This window comes from Schistocerca piceifrons, chromosome 1 (assembly GCF_021461385.2).
Source record: "Schistocerca piceifrons isolate TAMUIC-IGC-003096 chromosome 1, iqSchPice1.1, whole genome shotgun sequence".
Taxonomy (NCBI): Eukaryota; Metazoa; Arthropoda; class Insecta; order Orthoptera; family Acrididae; genus Schistocerca; species Schistocerca piceifrons.
Window position 1 is genome coordinate 285,832,552 of NC_060138.1, and position 25,510 is coordinate 285,858,061.

Below are 25,510 nucleotides of genomic sequence, written 5' to 3' on the forward strand. Positions count from 1 at the left end.
TTAGTAATACTTTCTTTAAGATCACAAAAGGGGGCTGCACTTGTGGAAGACACTCAGGAGCCACTGGAAGATTTCAAGATAAATAATATGTTGATAGGCAAAGATTTAAAATACACACTTTAAACTGCAGATGCAGACTCTGCCGTAATTTATTAGTTCTGAACTGCAGATTAAAACTGAAGAAATTGTGGAAAGGGAGTAAATTATGGAAAAGGGACTTGGATAAATTGAGAAAATCAATGGTTACTGACAGTTTCAATGGGAGCATTAGGCAATGACTTGACTACAACAGGGAGAATGAATACAATAGAAGATGAATATAAGATTGAGAGAGAAAACAGCGATGCAACTTGGGATCAAATACACAAAATTACAACCTTCAACAGAAATCTGGGCATAACACATTAATTACTGAATTAAACTGACATAGCAACAAAATATAAAAAAGGACCTAATGAATCACCAAAAGGGAATACAGATGGCTAAAAATGAAATTGAAGGAAGTTATATAATGGCAAAGCAAGAATGGCATGAGAAGAAAAGCAAAGCTGTATAAGCAAGCAAGCATGACAATGAGAAAGGTAGATCAACAATTAGGAAAATTAATGAAATCTTTCAGAAAAGAGAAGTGGTATATGGATGTGAAGAGCTTGGATGGCAAGTCAGTACTAATGAACAAGGGGAGTCTGAAGGATGGAAAAATTATATAGAAGAGCTATACAAAGAAAAAGAACTTAATACAATATTCTGGAAAGGGAAGAGGAAGTAGAGTAAGCTGAGACAGGAGATGTGATACTGGAGAACAATTTGTTGGAGCTCTGGAAGGCTTAAGATGAAAGAAGGCACCTAATGTGGATGACATTACCTCAGAATTATTGAGCTCCTTACGAGAACAAATCCTGACAAAACTAACACACCTAATATGCAGGATGTATTGAGAGACAAGCATAATATCCACAGACTTCAAGATAAATATAATAATTATAAAGTAGGCAGGCTATGACAGAGGTGAATATTGCAGAACCATCAGTTAAATAAGTCAGAGTTGCAAAATACTGACAGTAATTATTTACAAAAGAATGGAAAAACTAGCAGAAGCTGACAATGGGAAAGATCAGATTTGGAAAAATCTAGGAACAAATGAGGCAATACTGACCCTGCAACCCATCTTAAAAGATAAATTAAAGATAGACACAACTCCATTTATAACTTAAGCAGGTATCGAGAAAGTGGCCGAAAATTGGAAATTCTGAAAGTAGCGAGGATAAAACACAGGAAACATAAGGGTCTATGACTTGTACACAAACAATACTGCAATTACAAATGTCAAAGGACACGAAAGGGAAGCAACAACTGAGAAGGCAGTAATACAAGACTGTAGCCCACCCTCTGCATTACTTGATCTGTACATTAAACAAGAAGTAACAAGAAACAAAAAGAAATTTGGGAAGAGAATTAAAGTGCAGGCAGAAAAAATAAAAATCTCTGAGGTTTGCTGAAGACATTTTAATTCTGCTGGAGGTGTCAAAGGACTTGAATGATGAGTTGAATGGAATAGAAAACGTTATGAAAAGAGTTTATAAAAGAGGAATATTAACAACAGTAATGGAATACTGTCAAATCAAATCAGTAAATTCTGAGGGAATTAGATTGAGAAAAAGGAGGGACTGGTTGATAGGACATGTTCTGAAGTATCAAGGAACAATCAGTTTCTGTGTGTTGGGAGTGGGGGGAGAGGGGGGGGGGGTGTTGTCATCAAACCAGTATTCAGACTGAAGACCATGATAGCAGCAGGGGCACCAACAACAAAAAAATACTGTTAAATAACACTGTGATATGTTACAGCTGAAGTCACTCTCATCACTGTAACATGGTTGCTTATTGCATTCAGTAATGTATTAATCATGTCATCGTCTCTTTCTGCTCATCAGCTATCTTCCTTATCTTTCTTTCTGGGTACAAAGACAAACTGTTTTGTAAATGACTTCACATGCAATGACATACTAATTCTTTATTTCAATACCCACAATGCCATGTCGCATACAGTTGATGTAGACAAGGGTGTCGTTTGTATGTGTTATCACATTAAGCCAGCAAAATGTTTCACATCATATTAAGAAGTGCCGGATGTAAGGCAGATGAATTTCATTTTTAGTAAGTAATTTCCACAGAAACATTCAAAAATGAAGTCTACATCTAAATTGGCTGATGAGTGTTAACCATAACCAGGTCCTTTCAAAAACACTTTTATACATCATTACTGATTTTGAGTAACAGAGCTCATCATATATGTGGTGTGCATTATTGTTAGACAATTTTCTTTACATGATGTAGAGTGTCTGCACTGAATTGGTTTCTGTGCAAGATGCTCATTACATCTAGCATTTCTTGTTACAGTTAGTAAAACATTTAACATGAAGCCATATTTACACAGGCATTGACAACCTGCACATGCATCCCTCCACTGCAGCCTTCATAAGATGGTTAGTGTTTCCACATGTGTGGACAAAATTTCTATTGACACAGTTTTCAAGTCCAAGAACCAACAAAAAAGTTAGCTAAAAGAGAAACCCCCCCCATACACACGCACATTAGATACTGATTTACAGCAGAATTCTTTATGGGTGTCAAAATCATTTTTGAATAAATAAAACTAATTTTGTATATAAAAACAAAGATGAGGTGACTTACCGAACGAAAGCGCTGGCAGGTCGATAGACACACAAACACAAACATACACTCAAAATTCGAGCTTTCGCAACAAACTGTTGCCTCATCAGGAAAGAGGGAAGGAGAGGGGAAGACGAAAGGAAGTGGGTTTTAAGGGAGAGGGTAAGGAGTCATTCCAATCCCAGGAGCGGAAAGACTTACCTTAGGGGGAAAAAAGGACAGGTATACACTCGCACACAAGCACATATCCATTATACCTGTCCTTTTTTCCCCCTAAGGTAAGTCTTTCCGCTCCCGGGATTGGAATGACTCCTTACCCTCTCCCTTAAAACCCACTTCCTTTCGTCTTCCCCTCTCCTTCCCTCTTTCCTGATGAGGCAACAGTTTGTTGCGAAAGCTCGAATTTTGTGTGTATGTTTGTGTTTGTTTGTGTGTCTATCGACCTGCCAGTGCTTTCGTTCGGTAAGTCACCTCATCTTTGTTTTTATATATAATTTTTCCCACGTGGAATGTTTCCCTCTATTATATAAAACTAATTTTGAATTGTCTGTGAGCTGTGTTTCTTCCTGTATACACACTTTAAATACGCATATATAACATGGCATGCCAAGTCACTTTAAGTTACAAGTAACAACGAGATAAGTGGCAGCTGCTGTCACTCCTTATTACAGTGCTTACTGCATTCTTAAAAACACAATATCTCGGTTTATATATGGAATTTTGATTGATATATACAATACCTGGAAGGTACCTCAAAGTAAGCCTCTTATATCAACAGCTTTTGCTTTGTTTTGATTCTTAGAATTTTTCATGGTTGTGACAGGGCAATAGTGTTGTAAATCTAACTTTCCTTATGTAATTTCATAATCAAAATTTGGTGCTAGTGTGCAGAATCAAGCCATCATTCAGTGATTGTACCTGGGCCAATGAGAACACCATTGTGTTTTATTTTAAATTTAGAGTAACTTTAAATCTCTGAAAGCACAAAGAGATTTACTATTTCCACTTCATTGTAATATTTACAATCAATGACTAGGGTTAAAATTTATCGTCATTATGTTAGAATTGAAACACCCTTAAAGTATTGAGAGTTCTACAGTAATCTCAATCTTCACAAATCCATACTTCTAACTTAAAATACTTTTGGAATAAGTTGTGCTACTTCAAATGATCTTGCATTATTGCAATATTGATATATTATTAAAAGGAACTGATTAAGGCTATAATGAAATTGCCATTACAAAGTTTCAAGAAGATTTTGCCACTTTACAATCAATGGAAAATTCAGGATGCAGTAGTAAAAATATTATGAAACAGATAGTTGCGACTCACAATACAGTGGAGATGCTGAGTCTCAGACAGGCACAACAAAGACTCAAATAAAACTTTCAGCCAAACAAGCCTTCATCAGAATTAGACCCCTCCCCTCCCAACATACACACACAGACACAACTCACACACACACACACACACACACACACACACAGACACACACACACACACACACACACACACACATGACCACAGTCACTAGCTAAACTCAGAGTCTCGCCTTGGCTGCCATAGACTGTGATCATGCATGTGTGACTTGCGTTTCCATTTGTGTGCTCGTTCGCTTGTGTATGCATGTGTTTTGTCTAATTCTGATTAAGGCCTGTTTGGCTGCAAGCTTTGTTCGACAGTCTTTTTGTTGTGCCTATCTGCGACTCAGCACCTCCGCTATACGGCGAGAAGCAATTCTCCTTTTCGTAATATAGCCACTTTACAATATATTTATACACATAGTTGAAAATAAAGGACATTTTTTGCCATGACACTCAATAGTCATATTAAAAAGAAGAGAGATTCAAGACTTGTGCTGCTGGAAGAGACAAAGCAGAATGAGAGCTGCTGTTCCTCGTTGCAACTGCTGAAAGTCTTGCACAATGGTGGAGAAAGTGAAACATGAAGCTATTAAGTTAAACTGCATTTTATTTTCTTTTTGTCATGCCTGCTGATGATAGAGTGAGCCAGTAGGATGTTTCCATGAGTAAGAAAGATGGCATGAATTATGGTGGGGATATGCACAGGTACATTTTCAATGCCTATGAAAATATAACTTCACACGCAGCTCACATGGGGCACATCATCTAAGGACATTCATTTGTGCTTTTTTTCAATAGTGTTAATATATATAAATATTATTCAAGCCGTACACAATTTTCAAAAACCAATGAGCTCTATCACTCACATCCACTAATAGTATTGGGAGCAATTGGTTACTGTTGCCACTCACCAGCCACTTAATATAAACTTTACTATTTAAAATCGTACATTATATTATCAAATTTTTACTATCCGTCTAACATGATGGCATACTTCCATTCTGATTATGAAATTGCGAAAACCTGCATTTACCATGTCTTCTTTTTCACCTCTAGCTGCTTTTATTTTAAGTATCTTTAATTCCATTAAATGATGCCCGTATGTGATATCTTGTCCAGAGAGAGAAATATTTGGTTTTTACGTAATATCATTAACGGACTGTTGAAAATAACTAAAATTCAATAAAGATTTGATTATATTACTTGGCATTAACAATAGATGCTGAGGATAACAAGATATAAAAATGATGGTTCTCATACAAACAATGGGAGCAATGTCAAGCATAAGATGTTTGTGTTTGCAAATATACAAATTTATTTTTACCTTGATTCTGGAAGGTTCATTAGTGAGTGTCCCATCACGGACCAAGTTGCCTGACATAGCCTCCTCCAAGAATTTTGATAATTTCTCTTCATCATGTTTTGAGTCACTGCCTGAAGTTTCTATCAGCATGTAGAATGGATATTCCTCTACAGGGCACTTAAGTTTCAGATTCTGTGTAACTGCCTGCATTGTTGGGTTATCCATCATTTCACAAGATGACAAAATTTCAGCAAGTGAGTGTTTTGCAAGTTGGAGTGTTTTAAGAACATCTTCAAAAGTTTGTAAACCTGAAAAAAGAGAGAAACAATGCGTATGAAGATACCAACATGAATTTTTGCTTTTGTTAAAGAGCTTTGTTAAGTGTTAATCATTATCTAACAGATAGTGGGACTCGTTCTGTTTCCGTATTTTCATCATATGGAGTCACTGTCATTCAGTTTAGTATTTTGATATATTGCCTCACCATAATCTTCAGATTGTCTCCAACTGCCTGGGGGTACTACTTCATTTCTTGTTACCATGTAGCTGCAGTGGATGAGATTGTGCATGTTTTGAACAAATGCCAGGGGAATTGGACTTGAGCCACACTCAGTAGAGTTGACAGATTCCAGGCTGGTGTGTTCTGCTGTTGTGGCATGGGGCAAGATTGAAAAAGCTGTAACACCTCTGGTACCTATGACACTATTTACTATCCCTTATGTCACTGCACTTCCTGATAAACATGACCTACTCAGTTTGCTCTGACACAGGAAAAAATGGCAGTCAGTAGCAGGGTCTTGTATTGCTGGGCAGAAGGCAAATGGGAATACTGGCTATACTGCTATCCCCTTACACCTTAGCAAGAGATACAGAGTACTGCCAACTGTTGAGAATACATGTGTGTCAGCACACGGTCCTTCATCCACAGGGATGGTCACTGGTGCAAAACAACCACAGAGAACCCATTTGCTGGTCATTGGGATCTCCATCATTGGATGGGTAACGAGCTGGTACGTCAGGGAGGAAGGCTAATGTGCACACAGAGTTTTTGGGGTTCTTGTTAGATATGTGGAGGAGGCTCCTTTGACAGCAATTGAGTACAACAAGTGCAGCTGGCTGCAAAGTCTGACAGTTTCAACACAAATAGTGCCTAACACCTGGAGTTAGGAGCCATTCTTGTTTCCTTAGGTTGCTAGCTAAATTTGTGAACACAGCTAGCTTCACAGGTGGGGTGAAAACTCAGTTCACAATTCACCAGGAGGAAGTTTACAGACATTAGGGGTGCACTACACATGGAGGCAGCTATGTGTAGCATTCACATGTGAAGTTTTTAGGTTAAAGCTACCCTTCTATAGGCTCTATGATGAATTGTGTGTTATGTTTGGAGATGGGAGTAAATCAAATACACCAATTATAGAGACGAAAATAAGGAAATATATGGCATTCATTTAGAGTAGTAGAATCCAAGTAAGATCCAAGAATTAGTTTCATTCACTAAAAGTAGTACTGGGCAGAGAGTTCTATGAACAGAAAGCTAGATGAAACCAAAAGTGAATTGCAATGAAATTTAAAATTGTGATGGGCATATATATTATAGCAATCCCTGTTGGATATTACTTATAAAATTTTTTCCAAGGTTCTGTATTTCAGAATTCATGAACAACTTGATGGTGAACTAGACGAATATCAAGGAGGCTTTCATCCAGGACAAAACTGTCCTGAGCAAATTATTAGTCTCAAATAGATAATGAAACATCAAAGGGTCAGGAACAAGAACCTAGTGATCACCTTTGTCAATTTTGAGAAAGGCTTTGATAGTATCCATCGTGAATCTCTACTGCAATTCTTAAATAATCTGGTTTACATCAGAAACTTGTCAGCCTCGAAGTCACCCTTCAAAATACCAAAGCCAGAGTAAGGTTCAGAAATAAATTCTCTGAACCTTTTGAGATTCATACTGGCCTTCAACAAGGTGATGGATTGTTTCCATTATTGTTCAATTGTGTGTTGGAGAAAATACCCACCATCTGTTAAGATTGTAAGAAAGATTCGACTTAACTGACTTGCATTTGCAGATGATTTGGCACTGTTCGCAAACAATATTGAGGAAGCAAAGGTTCAGGTAGAACAACTAGTTGCAAAGGTTGTATTGCAAATTTCGTCTGAGAAAACAGAAATGAAGCCCAGCTTCCCAATTGACACATCCCATATCATACTCCATAACGATCAAAAAATTAAAGTAGTAAAAAAGTTTAAATATATTAGTGAGCTTATTACCTGGAATGCTAATGAAAAAATCAATAGATAGTAGAACATTAAAACTACAGCGAGCGAAGAGAACCACATGGCCAACCTACAAAAAACGAACTCTCTCAATAAATGCTAAATTTCGACATTACTCCTCCGTCATTAAACCAGAAGCAACATAGGCAAGTAAAACACTATTCACATTAAATACTCAAGCAACAACTGACAAATTGCAGAAAGTTGATAGAAGAATACTCCGAACAATTATCAGTAAAAAAACACTATGTTAATGGGCAGTGGAGACTTTTGCCCAATTCAGTAGTGTATAAAGAAAGTGAATTCATTACTGAAGGATTGCATTTTTCAGCCACATGGCTTGCCTTACATATACTAGAATCTTGAAGCAACTTTTTGACTACTTCTGGAACAGTAAAACCAAAAACATCTGGTTTAAAGAAGTACAAAGTGATCTGGATGAAATGAACATCACTACACACCCAATTCAACACAGAGAATAGAAACTGCTTCCGAAGATCAAATACACACGGCTGATATTCAAACCATCAGAACGGAGGAAGTCTATCATATCTGCAGAAGAACGAGCAACAAGATCACAGCGAATGAAGAAATTTTGGGAAACAAAGAAATTGCTGACTGCTAAGACCTAAACTTAATCATTGAGATTCTGTTGTATTATGTTTGATTTTAATGCTCCAATGTGGGTGTAAACTATGTAAATAAATAAATGAATAAATAAATAAATAATATATGAATATAGCAATAGGGTGAATGCCGCTGGTGGTGAAATATCTATTGTAGTGAAGAATTTGATAATACTGTAATGTAGAAACCATAATAAAATCCAAATCTGAAGGCATGGTCATTGGTGAGGTACATCACTTTAAAATGAAAGCAAATTGATTACCGACACCAATATATAGCCAGAACAGAACTGGCTTGCTGACAGAGAGGGAAGCTACTTGCACAAACATCAAATATTCCATGCTGGTCTTTATACAGACATTGAATAGTCCAGAATATACAAACTTACAAACATATGATAATTTATGAATGTTCCATAAATGATAATTACTTAATTGCAAATAACTGCTCTTGGTTGGGGTTGAATTGGTGATCCACACCAGGTTAGCAAGTGATGCTAACCTCTACATCGCACTTCATGCACCACAGCCTGCAGCATTGCTCTGTCTGCTGGAGAGAGCGACATTAAATACATTAAACAATAATGATCTACATCAGTGTATTTGAGAACTGACAAATGTGATAAGTCCATCAACGTGAGAAATTAGCAAGCAATGGGGAAGATTCAAAAATCAGGTGTATGGGTATCATTGCTTCTAAACTAAAATCACAAAAATCTGTGGGTGGCCATATGTGTATCTCTGCTTGCTCATCATCAACTGGCTCGTGGACAATAGTGTTCATTTATATCCTGTATCATTACTGGTGACAAGAAATGGTGTTTTTATGCTAACATAAGAAAAAACAAAGGAATGGTTGAGGGAAAAAAAAACACCCTGTGCAAAGACCTGTGGGCATGCCCATAAGATAATGTTATGCATCTGGTGGAACGGCAGCGTTGTGGTGTACTACAAATTGCTTTTCTGAGGTGTAATCAATACAACTGACATTTACTGTCAATGAATCTGACGTCTTGCAGACGCAATCCAAGAATGATGGGTGATGCTACTCAACGATAATGCTCACTTGCATTCTGCTAGACTGACAAGAAACTCTATACAGGAACTGGATTGGGAAATCATTTCACATCCACCTTGTTCGCCTGATATTGCACCCTCTATCCAACAACCATCAAGGATCTTCCTTCCAGATAAAAATGCGCTATGAACATGGCTAGACAAGTTCTTTGCCTCTAAACCATATGGTTTCTGAATCGAAAAATTATGCCAGCATTGGCAGGCCATTATAAATAGTGAAAGAGAATATATTATTGATGACTGAAGTCTGTTATGTGTAGCTATTGTGTTTATTAAACTTATGGAATGAGTAATTAAAAAAAGATTATGATGGCGTCAGCAGGAATCAAGCCCGGGCTCACAAATTACCAGTCTGTGCTTCAAATGATTTCCCCACAGTGCCATCATGAAAATGTATCTTCAAAATGTCCTCAAACTCTATAGCTGCACAATATGTTACACACAACTACAAAGAATAATACTGACCTGGGTGTGTGTGCAACACAGCACTCATAGTGCTGGAAGGGATGATGTCACATCAGAGCGTGCCCTGTAGAAAACAGACAACTGTGTTGCTTCTCTTGAGTTGATTGTAGTAAGGCAGTACTCGATACTGGTTTCTAGTTATCATGGAGAGAGCACTACAAAACATGTTTTTATCCACTTTATTTCCATAGCAGCACGCATTCAAAGAGAAATGGTGTAATTTCAGTGCGATTTCCAGCTTGTACTTGAAGATAAATCGTGTAATTTTAATGCAATATTTACAGCGTGCATACAAGATAACAGCCACCACTGGAGACTTGTACGGTTTTTAGCAGTGCTAAATCTTACCTCCGTTGAGCAGTAACATTATTTAATGCAGTGATGGCTGGGGTTTTGTCCACGCTGCTGTGTTCCACCACAGAATTCCTTGAAAAGCTGTTAGTGTGCTTGTGTTTGCATCTGTTTTTGCATACCTTTGTGATGTCATATTCCTGAAGCCTTAGTGTCCATCATGCCAGTTGACCCAACACATCCTTCAGGGTAATCAACCAGTATAGAGAATGGTGCTCCATCACAGTGGTGTATAATTTTCCAAATAAATATGGCTGGAGCTTGTTGATGGCTCAAACAATTGCACAGCATCATTTATCAGTTGTAGAGTAGTTCATCTCAGACTTGGGGGGGGGGGGGGTTACTCTTGAAACATAAGCTATCACCTTTCCATCACCTTGCCCAATTTGTACAAGAAAGCCTCTATCCAAAAACTGCTAGGATCAGTGTGAAGTTCCATTTTGACATTCTTTTTACGTAATGCTAGAACTGGCAATGTTAACATTTCCTTAAGGACAAGGAAATATCTTTCTTGTAACTTGTTCCAGGAGAATTTGGTGACACCTTGCAGCCACTCTTTTGGATCAGACAGTGATCTGCAATCTCAATACACTTCCACACAGTTGTCAGGTGACGTGAGTATTCTTCAAATGTCTTCAAAACATTACAGTGTCATCCAAATAACAAAGACATATCATCCATTTAAGGTGTCAAAGCAGTTTGTCCATCATACATTCAAATGTAGTTGGATCAATACACAGTCTAAATGGCATGACTTCAACACATAAAGCCCTTCCAAAGGTATCAAGGCAGTCTTTTCCTGGTCAGCCTTGCCAACCATAACTTGCCAGTAGCCTGTCTGCATGGCCAGGGTTGAAAAATACTTTGCTCCTTTCAAGCAGTCTAAGGTGACACCAATGCAAAACAATGGACAAGACATCTTTCTTTATGATTTTGGTTTAGTCATTACTAGTTGACAAAGAAACATCATATGCTGTCCTTGTTCTTCACAAGGATCACAGACAGGGCAGGTCCAAGGACTCTCTGAAGATACAACATCGTCATCTTTCAGCATCTTCTCCACTTTCTACCATGTTATCTCATTTAGTTGCCAACACCTTATATGAGCACTGGCTAATTGGCGAATTACCCTCAGTTTTGATATGGTTTTTTACCAGGGCTGCTTGGTTGCCTGTTCTTTGCTTTGCATATGAAAGCATCCAAAATTGACAAAGAAATGCCACCACTTGCTGATGTTGTTCCTCACTCAGGCAAAACCCAGTTCAGTAGTAGAAGTAGAAGTAGTAGTAGTAGTAGTAGTAGTAGTAGTAGTAGCCTACATGGCACTGTACAATTCTTTGTCGATGACACTAATCTGCCCTTCCTGGAAAGGTTCAGCTGTCCGCACACACACACACACACACACACACACACACACACACTTTTAGGGATGAGTTGTGGCTGCTCATGACAGAAACCAAAAGTTCTCATTGACCACCTACAAAGCTTATCATTTTACAGGCATGCAGATTTTTTTTATGAGCTGGAGTAGCTTTTTGCGATCAACAAAAGTTTCACAGTTTAACTTAGCATCTTGACTGACTGATAAACTGGCACTCATCTTGTCAACAATGGTGGGATAACAACATCTTCAGTGACAAACAACAGCTCAGGGCAATCTCTGTTATGTGTGCTTGTCAGCATTGCTTTATCAACTCTGGGCTCTGATCTTCCACAATCTATAACTGCTTACGATACCTGCAAGAAGTCCCATCCAAGACTAATATCATGACTACATACTGTTAAAATAACAAATTCAAAGGGCTTCTTCTGGCATTGATAGTATTCTCGAAATACATGTTCCTGTAGGCTAGATACATTTATGACCTTCAGCACAACTGCTTTCATACCACAGAATCACACTGACCAGGATAAGCATTTGAAATTGCAAAGAGAGAAGTCCCCACGTATATAGTGCCCAGACTAGTTAGTCATAGATTATGGCATCAGTGAGATTTCCTGTCATCTTGGTAAATGTCATTCATGGAGAATTTTCATCTGTGGCAGTCTCACATCGATAGATGGTCACATTTCTTAGTTTTCCTGAGTTCTATGGCTAGGCAAGACCCTAGTACCATTGTGCAGTGAAAGGGAATGGCTATGGCATATTGGGGAGTGAACTCGTCCAGGGCACAGTGTTGAGCTTCGGTCCACACGCTGATGATAATAGACCACCGTTGACTAACATGAGCAAAACTGCTGTGATGGTTGCGTCTTGTGGCATAATAGTCTTCGTACACTTATCTTCTTACTCTGCAGTGGTGCACAATGTGTCCAAGGCATCCACAGTAGAAACAGATAACCTGCAAACTGCAGATGACTGGCAACAGGCAGATTCCATATTCCTGCATTTCTGGAAAGGGTTTGACATGGTGCCCCACTGTGGACTGTTAACAAAGGTATATGGAGTAGGTTCCCAATATGTGGGTTCTTCGAAGTAACCTTGAGCAACAGAACCCAGTACACTGTACTGATCAACATGTGTTCATTGGAGACAAGTGTATCATCAAGAGTGCCCCATGGAAGTGTGATAGGACCACTAATATTCTCTATATACATAAATGATCTGACGGATAAGGTGAGAAGCAATCTGTGGCTGTTTGCTGCTGATGCTGTGGTGTAAGATGTGTATTGATGTTATCATTGATTAAGTTAATGTAGATGAGTAGGGAAAACAATCCCTCAGTGTTCAAATACAGCATTAGTAGTATGCTGCTTGACACAGTCATGTCATTTAAATATCTACATGTAATGTTGCAAAGCAATATCAAATGGAAAGAACACATAACAACTGTAGTAGGGGATGCGATTGGTTGACTTTGGTTCACTGAGAGAATTTTAGGAAAATGTGGTCATCTGTGTGGGAGACACTAATGCAATCCATTCTTGAGTCCTGCTTGAGTGTTTGCATAAGGACCATGAAGATAAGAGAAATCAGGGCTCGTACGGAGGCATATAGACTGTCGTTTTCCCTCACTCTATGTGTGTGTGTGTGGAACAGGAAAGCAAATGACTAACAAATGACTAACAGTAACTCTGCCACACACCATACAGTGGCTTGTTAAGGATGTATGTAACTGTTGATGTAGATGTAGACATGGATGAAACAGACCAACATGTTACACTCCATTCTCCATATGTCTGTTATCTATGGGGCGATTTCCATGGTGGAAGGGTTGGTTGTACCTGCATTGGTTGGATGCTGGGTGGTTGTTTCATAGCAGCTGCATATGTCTGAATTGGCCAAGTCTATTCTTCATGACATGTCTAACTGGTGGTGGAGACTGGTGCCAAAGATCAATATACCTCTTCTCCAATATTCTCTATTACTATCCGACATATGAGGTTGACATTCATGACTGCTCTATCTTATCTTACAACCCCGTGTATGAGAGAAGCAAGGTTATGGTGTTCTTCCACAACTGCCATAGGGACCACATTTGAGAGTTGATCATACCCCTTTTGTCCAATTCTTTTCTGTTGCATTTCATTGATGTGCTGGCATCACTTGACGAATTCTCCTGTTGTTGTGACATCCTTTGACAGAAGAGCTTGGTACATGTCTTCTGAGTGCTTTCATCAAATGTCATATTTGGATTTACAATGCTGCAAAAAGCCAAAATTTTGTTTATATGTGACTGTGTCGTTCTGCGATGATGTTAGCCCTGTTTTTCTTGCTGTTGACTGTCTTCAAACACTTTCTTCAGTTTGGCCAGAATTTGTCCCAAATACCGAACTGTTCTTTCTTGTTCTCAAACCACTGCTGAGCTGTATCACCCATGTAAAAACATTTTTGAAACATGTCATGTCATCCCTTGTTGAATTTTATGACTCAGTCGAATCCTTTCAGACATTTTGTTGGGTCCTGGCCAGCGTCTCCAGAAAACACTGATGGATGCTTCATGTGCAGCCGACTTCTGCTGGCTTGGAGTCTATGGGCCTCCACAATATACAGACCTTATGAATGATGTACTGCTTGTATTCCAGTTCCTGTCCATGTAGGTGGCATTTACATTGCCTGATTGGAGCCACTGGATGTAGATGTTTTAATGTACCTGACACCTCCACCACACAATGTCTCATTCAAACCACAACCAAGGCCATATCCAAAGGCAGGGTCATCAGTGTAGTACAACACTTACAACTGAAAGCACATTTACTGCTGACACTAGCTTACGCCAGAATAGAACTGACCTCATGCACGGAGAGTTTAGCTATTTATACTAACACTGAATATTCCAGGCTGCTGGTACTTACACGAACATTAGGTATCTCAAGAACCTTCCAAAAAAGATGATAATTACTAAATAACAAATAATTGCTGATGGCTGGGTTTGAACTACTGACCCGCAACACACAAGCCAGCAAAGCTAACCACTGCATCAAACTACACATGTCACAGTTTGTGGCATTATGTAGCAAAGTTATTAAACATTCCAAAAGTAAAATTATTTGGTTGAACAAAAGCTTCAAAGCTGAGTCAAACATGGTGAAACAGACAGTCTCGAAGTGCTAAGGTGCTGTATTGGAAACCGTTTCACAGAAAATTTGGAGACTGTGGAAACTTCATGATACACAATCGGAATAGAGAAGGGAATTTTTATGATATTGTACTAAATGTCTTAACCAAAAATTACTACTTCATTACGAAAAAGTCCTAGATTTTCTGGCTACAAACCAATCCAAACACTTTGATTCAGCTGACATAGAGAAAGGATGCAGTGACCATAAGGCTGCTACAGCACATGACAATGACTACATATGTTAAAAGAAAATTTTTATGCTTAACAGATGTCACAAGAAACACTGTAGGTAAATTGAGAAATTACTTAATATGCATCTCTGCGAACAAAAATGTGTAGTATAAATGGGCAAAACTGAAAAGTATTATACACAATCAAACATGTAGGTGTGAAGTAAGATTATGAGAGCTGGGAAAGACCCAATGTGATTCAATAGCCATATTAAAAACTACTCTCTTTCTTTCCAAAGTTTATTCTGTCATACAATATCGATTTATTTTTCACGATTTGACAAATTTATATTTTATTTCAATTTTGTGGCCAGATGTCTTCATTGCCACACCATGTTAGAAAACTACTAAAAAAGCAAAAAGACCTCCTTCACGGATTTAAATGAATCCAAAGCCATAACGGCATACAAATGCTGGACATAGCCAAAACGAGCTTAAGGAGTGCAATGTGAAAAGTGGTCATTAAATTTCTAAGTAAATTTCTATTAACTCTAAAAAAACCTTGAGAACTTTTGGTCTAACAAAAAGTCTGTAAATGGATCAATGTCTATATAGTCAGAGGGTGCTCACATGTACTGAAATGTAGCATGAAACACAGAAGGAAAAATAATATGGAATTCTTTCTTCTTAAATTGTTTCTCTAAGAAAATTTTTTAAATTGTGGTACAAATTCCAAAATTACAACACTGAGATAAATAATTATGGCACAAAAATTCAATGGTAATCATCAGTGGAGGAAACATGCCTGTACAATTCTGAACAGACTACACGAGAGAATTTGCTCTACCTGCAGTATACTGTAAGTTACTGGAACAACAAAGCATTCCAAGCATTTGGAAAATTAAGTTCCCAGTTTCCTGCAGAGTTACGGGACAAACACGTATGACTATAGACCTCTAATGGCAACATCAATCTGTTTTACAAATATGGAACACTTTTAATATTGTTTATTATGACCTTTCTGGAGAAAGAAAATCTGCTCTGTAGACATCAGTGTGGATTCTGAAAACAGTGTCCTTCAACAATGTGCTGCCTCTCTTCATTCACGAGATCCTGAATGAAGTAAATAGCAATGCCCAGTTAGCTGCCACGTTCCTTGATGTCTGCAAGATAATCAGCACATGTCTGTACTATCATCTACTGAAAAAAATACAAGCTTACAGAATATTGGACAAGTTTTGTGACTGGAATGAAGACTTGTTAGCAGTCTTTAATCATGTTGGGTGCTCTCCCAGGCTGTTTGTTGATGGTGTCATTGTATATAGGGGAATCACAGTGGCAGTAATTTGTAGGTTGAAGCAGGAAGACCTCTGGAGGATTGGTGCTTGGTGCAAAGTCAGGCACTTGACCCTCAAAACAACAAATGTAATATATTGCAAAAAGTAAGTGGATACATCTATTATTGTTTTTGAGGACATGACTGGCAATCAATCTTCAGAAACAATCATTACTATTCATTATGTAGGACTACATCTAGAGCTACTGAAACTGGAATGACCACATTACCAGTATACTAGTTGTAGAGATTAATAATATAAGAGATGGAAAGTGTGAGATTGCCACAGAAATGCTTATCCAACTTCAGTGGCTAACATCACAAGTGAGACATTATGCATCGAAGTGGGCTCTACTGCTAAAATCCTAGTTTTTATTACCATGCCTGATGTATGAACTGATGAAGAAAGGGACATGAATAATAGTGGGACACAAGAGTATTTGCCACAGATTATAAGTATAGAGCTATATTTGTTGATGCTACTTTTTCTAACAAGGGAACCTCCCCATCGCACCCCCCTCAGATTTAGTTATACGTTGGCACGGTGGATAGGCCTTGAAAAACTGAACACAGATCAATCGAGAAAACAGGAAGAAGTTGTGTGGAACTATGAAAAAATAAGCAAAATATACAACCTGAGTAGTCCATGTGCAGGATACGCAACATCAACGAGAATGTGAGCTCAGGACCGCTGTGGTCCGTGGTTAGCGTGAGCACCTGCGGAATGAGAGGTCCTTGGTTCAAGTCTACCCTCGAATGAAAATTTTAATTTTTTGTTTTCAGACAATTATCAAAGTTCAGGAACTCACACATAATCAACTTCGCTCTCCAAAATTCCAGGACATGTTCAGATTTGCTTGGACATATGCAGGATTTGACAGTCTACACACGGAAAAATTTGAAAACGTTAAAAACATATGTTTTGATAGAGCACAGGCAAAACTGTGCGACTGTGAAACTGTTGCATTCATTTGTTGCAGTTTATGTGACAAACTCTTACGTTTTCATCACTTTTTTGGAAGTGATTATCACATCCACAAGAAAACCTAAATCGGGCAAGGTAGAAGAATCTTTTTACCCATTCGCCAAGTGTACAAGTTAGGTGGGACGACAACATATTCCTGTCATGTGAAGCACATGCCATCACCAGTGTCGTATAGAATATATCAGACGTATTTTCCTGTGGAGGAATCGGTTGACTTATGACCTTGCGATCAAATGTTTTCGGTTCCCATTGGAGAGGCACGTCCTTTCGTCTACTAATCACACGGTTTTGCAGTGCGGTCGCAAAACACAGACACTAAACTTATTACAGTGAACAGAGACGTCAATGAACGAACGGACAGATCATAACTTTGTGAAAATAAAGAAATTAAAATTTTCACTCGAAGGAAGACTTGAACCAAGGACCTCCGTTCCCCAGGTGCTCACGCTAACCACAGGACCATGGCGCTCCTGAGCTCACATTCTCCTTGATGTTGCCTATCTTGCACATGGACTACTCAGTTTGTATATTTTGCTTATTTTTTTCATAGTTCCACACAACTTCTTCCTGTTTTCTTGATTAATCTGTGCTCAGTTTTTCAAGGCCTATCCACTGTGCCAACTTATAACTAAATCTGAGGGGGTGCGATGGGGAGGTTCCCTTGTAAGTATCATCCAAAGAACATGCTGGAATATGTCAAGTTACGTCTTATATGCGAGCCAGTGGACGATCACTCTGACCATACAATGTCTGTGAATGTTGTGGGAAAAGGGGGGTGCGGGAGTAAAAGCTAGTAAAAAGTAACCTGCGCCAATTTGCAGCTGTCATGTACCAGCTGATTACTCACTTATACTTACTTGCCTCGACCTTACATTAGATAGTAAAAGGAATGAATCTATTATTATTGGTTTCTCCACGTTAATGCAATTAATTAAAGAGAATTTTACACCATACATGTTTCGCTTTTAGTTAAAAAGGATTGTGGTCATTCTGGAAGTATGTATATGTATGTTTGTACATTTTGGCTGTTACATATTAAAAATAGCATTTCTTATAAAATTGACATGCAATTTATTTATGGGGTTTCTGCCTCTTGTTCAAGTGTTCTGCAAACCACTGTTTTTTCCTTTGTTGTTTGTAAAGGCTGAGGTCAGATGAAACTTTGTTGTACATGTACACTTTGCTGTTTTTTCCTTTTTTGAAAGCACTTTCTCTTATGCTGCATTGGCGTTACTTGCACTTCATCTCACTTTAGAAGTAGAACTGCAGTTACAAGGGTGAATCAAGTATAAACAGGATTTTTGTAACTGAGCATCAATAGACTCGCACTTCTAGTATTGTTGGGTGGAACCATTAGGAGTAAGCAGAGCCTGCAATTGCCTCCAGCAGCTTTGTCAGTAATGCTCATGATGTCAGAGCAACAGGTGCATTCCTCCACTGTGTAACACACATTATAATATTTCTTACTTGTGAAATAGTTCAAGGAACGGAAATTTTCCAGAGAACGACTGCACAACATGGTGATCGAACACTGTCAAGGGCATGTATTTTTGCCTGGCATAAACAGTTCAAGGAAGGTTGAGAACACCTGGAAAATCAGGAACACGATTGCTGTCCTTGGATGAGCCATTTGAGACATTCTTGAAGGTGACAGAGTGAGAGTATCAGAAATTGCAGAACATGTTAGAATAAGTTGTGGGAGCTGTCACGCAATCATCACAAACGATCTACAGTTCCATAAAGTGTGTTCCAGATGAGTCCCTCACCTTTTGACTAAAAATCTGAAGTTGTGCCGTTCGTAGGTCTGCCAGAGGTTTACAAGCAAGGTTTGTGAAAGAATGTGATGCATTTTTGAGTCAGGTCATCAGCTGCAATGAAATGTGGGTCCACTGTTTGCTCCTGAATCCAAACAAACCAGTAAGGAGTTGTGGAGGAAAGGAGGGAGAGCCCCAGTGAAAGCCAAGACTCAACTGTCAGCTGGCAAGGTTTTTTTCAACTTTTTTTTCTCCCCTGGCCGGTAAGGCATTTTCCTTATTGATTTTTTGCATGAGCAGCATGGAATCAAGGCAGCATATTACTGATAGCTTTTGAAGAAGATGAGGGCTGCATATTGCCACAGAAGACGAGACAAACCTATTCAACAGGTTATCCTCCTCCATGAGAATGCAAGGCTTCATACTGCAGCTCTGACATTCTCCAAACTACCAGAAATATACTGGACTCAATTTGATAATCCTCCTTACAGCTCAGACCCATCACCCTGTGATTTCCATTTATTTGGACAGCTTAAAGGAGCTCTAGAAGGGCACCAATTTCAAGATGATGAGGATGTGGAATAATTTATGCACAATTGGTTCCTGATACAACCAGCTACATCCTATGATATTGTGATAAAAAACCCTTCCTTCCTTCTGGAAAAAATAGTTTTCTAAAGTGGGAAACTGTGGAAAAATAAACTGTAATTGCCTTTCAATTTTCAATAACTGATTTTTTTGTTTAAGTAAAATCCAGTTTATATCTGATTCACTGTTTGATTCACATGTGATCCCATTTAGCACAGTATTATAGTGTTTATGTTTGCTCATTTGTTTTTTGTGTAGGTTGTGATTGTTATCAACCTGTGATTTTTTAAAAATAATATACAATTTGTATTTGTGTGTGTGTATGTGTGTGTGTGTTTGTTTTAGTGTAAATTAGTGAAGATGTCTCGTATGTTCAGTAGAGATGTGAGTGGTGGTGGTGGTGGTGGTGGTGGTGGTGGTGGTGGTGGTTGGGAGGGGTTTAAGAGTTGTAGTTCAAATTTGGGGGTATAGTGATTATGGCAAACAGACTAAGAGTAGTGAATGGGACCTGACTGGTGAGCGGTAATGAGAGGCGACATATGTATGGGTGTGATCATAAGGTTATATTTAATGTTATGTTAAATGGTCAATTAGTTTAAAGAGTGAGTTGTTTGCCAGGTTGACCTGAGCATTTATGAGTTGTTTATTTCCTATTATAGTTTTCTGCACATTGTAGTTTTCTTGTAGGATGAGGTGTCGTTTTTTTTTTTTGTTGTTTATCCTTATGATTCCCATGTCTGTGTCCCTAGTGCTAATTTTATATTGGCAAAACACCTCCTCACCTTACAAGAAAACTACCACATTTTGAAAACCATAACAGAAAAGAAACAACTCATAAATGTTGAGACCAACCTGGCAAACCAAGCACTCTTTAAACAAACTGATAATTTAATATAACTTTAAATTTATACATAAGACAACAACCAGCATATGTCACAAACATTAAATTTATACATAAAAGACAACAACCAGCATATGTCACAAACATTAAATTTATACATAAGACCACATCCCAGTATATGTCATGAACGCACTAACCCCCCCCCCCCCCCTCACCAGTGAGGCCCCATTCACTGTTACCACATCCCCGTCCATACCCTCACTCTGGTCTCTGCTGAATTTATATCTTCACTAATTTACATTAACTTACCTCCTCCCATACACACAAATTATACGCCATTAATAAAAAAAATCACAGCTTGGCAATAATTACAACCTACATGAAAAACCAATAATCACAATCTACATGCAAAACAAATAAACACTGTGGTGAGTGAAAACCCATGTAACCACATTTCTATTTCTAAAGTGAGGTGAAGTGCAAATAATCTCAATGCAGTGTAAGAGAAAGCACTTTCTAAAAACACAAATCCCTGCCAATTCTATATGTACACAAAGTTTGTTTCGGCCTCAACCTCTGCTGAGAAAGAAGGAAAAAAGCAGTGGTTTGCAGAATATGTGAACAACTGGCAAAAACACTGTTAGCAAATTGCACACCAACTTTATAAAGAAATACTATTTTTAACATATAACAACCAAAATGTACAAACATATGTATACATTTTTCCAGAATGACCAAAAAAGATGCCTTTTAAATAAAAGCACAATGACTCTAGTTTAAGATGCCCTTTAATTAATTGCAGTATGCTTAAGATGGAGAAACCAATAATAATTGATTTTAACCGCTACTGTGGAAGGCGGACATTCAAACAAGCATGGAATGAAATCTTGTTTGTATAGCAAAGACAAACGTGGTTTATTTGCATGTTTATAAATGCAAAAGCATGGTGTACATATTGTGAAGTATAATTCATACTTTCATAAATAAACCCACCAAGCCTTCCTGTTTCTGGCGGTATGTAGACAATACTTTTGTGGTGTGGCCCCATGGAATAGAGACATTACCTGTGTTTCTCCAACATGTGAACTCGCGCCATTGGAATATACAGTTCACAATGGAAGTGGAAAAGTATGGCATCCTACCATTCCTGGATGTCATAGTCAGAAGAAAAGCTGATGTTACACTGGGACACAGTGTCTATCACAAATCAATTCATACTGAGCTATATTTGCAGGCCACAAGTTGTCACCATCCTGTACAACGCAGTAGTGTCCTACGCTCTTTGATGCATAGAGCACATGGAGTCTCAGATGGTGATAGTCTACCTGGTGAGCTACAGCACCTGAGAACGGTATTCCAACAGAATGGATATTCCAATAGGCAGATACGCCATGCATTCCATTCTAAGCAAACTCGAAGCAGGGGTGTAAATGAAGATGTGGAGGCACTCACTGCAACAGCATTAGTGCCCTACTTTGGCGGGATGTTTTTGATAATAGAAAGAATCCTCAAAAAGCACAACATCAAGTATGTTTTTCCGGCTACCAGCAAAATTGAGGAATGTATGTACTTGGTCAAAAATGACCTTGGCCTTAGGAAAAGTGGCGTGTATAGAATCCCATGCCAATGTGGAAAATCTTATATTGGACAGACATGCGAAACCATGCAAGAACGTTGTGTTGAACAACATCATCAAACGTGCCTGGGGCAACCTAATAAATCAGCAGTAGCGGATCATTGCCTGGACGTGGGACATCATATGCTTTACGAACAGACAGAAATTTAATCGCCAGCATTATCTTTCTGGGACTGTGTTGTTAAGGAGGCCACACATATCCATACAGCAGACAATCTTATCAACAGGGATGCAGGTTTTTAAACTAAGTGCCGCCTGGAATCCAGCACTGGCTGCCATTAAGTCAAAACAGGGAAAACAAGAACTTCCGATTCATCGTGTGAAGCGTATGCACTACTGAGATTTAGTTCAGCCTTTAACTGCGGGAGCATCCGGCAGCACAGTCATTGTCCATAGCGCACTCGTGGATGGCCTTTCTGCAGCTCCCAGCAGAGGGCACCAGGAGCGCTGCTTTCCTCCAACTACGATCCTCTTCCTGCGCACGCGTATTGCCTACTCCCGGTATGATAAATTTCGACACCGCCACGTGATTATCACCAGTCACACCTTGCAACAATGACAGCAGCAGCTACCACCACCTGATAATGTCAAGCAGTTGCATCGATGAAATACTGTGTGAGTTACACAATACGATCCCGCGGCAAACGCAAGAAGCGTATTTGCAACAGATCTGTCAGGAAAGCACGAAAAGTCACATGTTAATAATTGTTAGATTTAGGTCACTGTTATTCTGGAAGTACATTTCACAAAAATTCAGTCAGCTAAGAATAAAAATATACTAACAGAGAGGCATGGTGACACTACGAGTATAATCAAATCTGTTGGTAAAGTTAAATGTTCTGGTGAAGAGCACGAAAGAATAACTAAGAGGAAGACGAAGAAGTGGTGAAAGAAAAAGCAATGAGGGAATTGAATGAAAGATACAAATTAGGAAGGTTGAGATACTTGTTGACAATGGGACAAACGTACTGTTGTGCAGGAAAGATAAACCAATTGGGATTTACTGAGATTTAATAAACCTCACAATTCATTCAGTCTGTGGCACTGTACAACATGAAAAAATGAAACTGCTCCAATAAATCCATTTGCTACAAAACATGTAGCGTATAGATTGGAGACCTTTCCAAGAGTGAAGAGCAGATGTTTCACACTTACTATTTTTTGTGAATTTATTTAAGCTGTATCTCTTTTCTTCAATATGACTGCAATAAAATCAACTGCATATTTACAATACTCTTTATACCCTGGCATTTTTTATATCATGCCTCTCTTTATTTCCAAATATAAGTTGTGTGCAAATTATCTTCAGGCTCATTGTGAAGAGGACATATTAATATAGTTATTTTAGATAGAGATGCCAGCAGTGTTATATCCTTATCTACATATGACAGATTACACAGATCAATACATAGGAACAGTTCAATGGAGGCTTGTATTTCACATTTAATTCATCGCTTATTCTACCTTGTAAATATGAATTATCTAACAAAAGCACACACTTTACCTAGAAAAGCAAGGTTGATAGCTTTTGGGGCTGGTGGGCAATGTATGGCTACCTTAGTCACAACACCTAAAGTTCCTTCAGATCCAATAAATAAATGTTTCAAATGGTAACCTGTATTATCTTTCTTAAGAGTACTCAGGCAATCAATGACCTCTCCATCAGCTTTCACCTATAAAAGAAAGAAGAATTTTGATATACATAAAATTATGTAAAAGAAACATAAAATGTTATAATAAGGAATTTCAAGCTAGAGACAGTCAGTCATCCAATACTTCAAAAAATAAGTTAAGAATTCTAAAATTGAGACCATAATGGTATATATACATACATCACAACACTTATGACTGGGAAAGTAAGGAAAAAAAGTCATGTAGAGCAACACTAAGTAACTGCTGGGAAATCACAGTTTCTATGTGCCAAATGTTGGATGGGTAGCACTTACACACATAAAAAACTGGATGAGTGTGGGTAGGACTTGCATTCTGAGGGTTCCATACAAAATTATCTATACAGAGTGTTTGGGCGTTCCCATTACAAACTTATAGGACTTGTAGAGTGGGGGTGGGGGTGATTACATAATATTTTGAATAGGAATCCATGTCTGGAAACATACTGTTTCCCTTTACTATTGTTTCAACCACTTCTGCTTGAGGAATTTAATTAGGTGTGATGCAGTACTATTATTAGGTAACAATTGAAAGGGAACATAAGAAACATCCGTTTATCACTTAAGCACATTAGTTTGTATTAACACTTAACCATTACATGTTCACATTATTCCAAAACAGTAAAAGAACCCAGCATACTGTATGTACTGAACAGTACTGATGTGTTACAACACTAGCTTGAAGCGGCAACCATCAGCATTGTTACGCACGTTGTACCTACAAAGCATGTTCTGGTATACACTTTTCATCCCACCTGATGTCTCTTCAGTTTCTAGCACAGCAGCCAGAACTTGTGCAAGTAGATCTTCCCCCATCTCTACAAGAGTCTTGTAAATTAAACTTTGCATACAATTCCACAAGATGTAGTACACAGGAGTTAAATGTGGTGGCCATGTAGTTAGACCTCCTCAGCCTATCTGCCTTTCACCATATCATCTACTGAGATGTCTCTGAACCACATGTGAGAAGTGCTATAGTGCATCACCATGCTGAAACCAAATTTCCAGATGGAGTGGCACAGCTTCCAAGAATGGGTCCAATATGTTTTGTAGGAAGTTATGCAGGACCAGTTAGTTTGAGTGGAAGGAGGTATGGTATAGTCACATGACCATCCAGAATACCTGCCCACACATTAATACCAAATGGGGTCTGAAGTCCCTGAACAAGCATGGCACAAGGGTTTTTGTCTGCTCAGACATGGCTGTTTTGCGAATTCAGAACACAGTTCCTAGTGATCTTACATTCATTCATGAACAGAGCTCCAAGTTGAAACAGGGGTGTGTTGATGCAGTGTTGCAGAAACCACGTACAGTAGGCAATGCATTGTGGAAAATTGGTTGACTTACAGCGTGTAACCTGTGTAAGTGGTACGGACGTAAATGTTGCTCATGCAGTGTGTCCCAGACAATACCGTGAGTAACATCCACTGCACACACAATTGTTCGAGAACTGGTTGATGGGTTTACTTCAACGTGATGGAGTACACCGTCTTCAGATGCGGGTATGTGGCGTTGTTGTGACGCACCACAAACCTGCCTCCTCACGGTGAAGGTAACTGTTTCTCAGAGGCACTTCATAACTCGGGCAAGAGGTTTGTGCGATGGTGTGCTATGTTGTAGAAAATATTCATTATACAGCCAATTAGCAGCTCTTCCATTACTTCACATTTCGCCATATACGAGCAGCATGCCTGTGTATTCCAAAAATGTGTACTGAACCATTCATACAGTATCAGAGGTGCACGGGCACTGAAAAGGCCTTGCAGCAAGGCAGACGTTAAGTGACATCAGGTGACCCTCTGATGTAGTACATGTCATCCTGTCTACCC

At 38.6% G+C, this 25,510-nt stretch overlaps 1 protein-coding gene across 3 annotated transcripts in view; it reads right to left on the reverse strand.

Annotated features, from left to right (window-relative positions):
* Window positions 1-25,510, reverse strand: part of LOC124790907 (D-2-hydroxyglutarate dehydrogenase, mitochondrial) — a 72,760-nt gene that overhangs the window by 12,468 nt on the left and 34,782 nt on the right. For all 3 annotated transcript variants that reach the window (XM_047257820.1, XM_047257821.1, XM_047257819.1), the window contains exons 5-6: window positions 23,516-23,684; window positions 5,359-5,645 (exon numbers count right to left, since the gene is read on the reverse strand). In XM_047257820.1, the coding sequence (XP_047113776.1) occupies window positions 5,359-5,645; window positions 23,516-23,684 (456 nt within the window). The remainder of the gene's footprint in view (window positions 1-5,358; window positions 5,646-23,515; window positions 23,685-25,510) is intronic.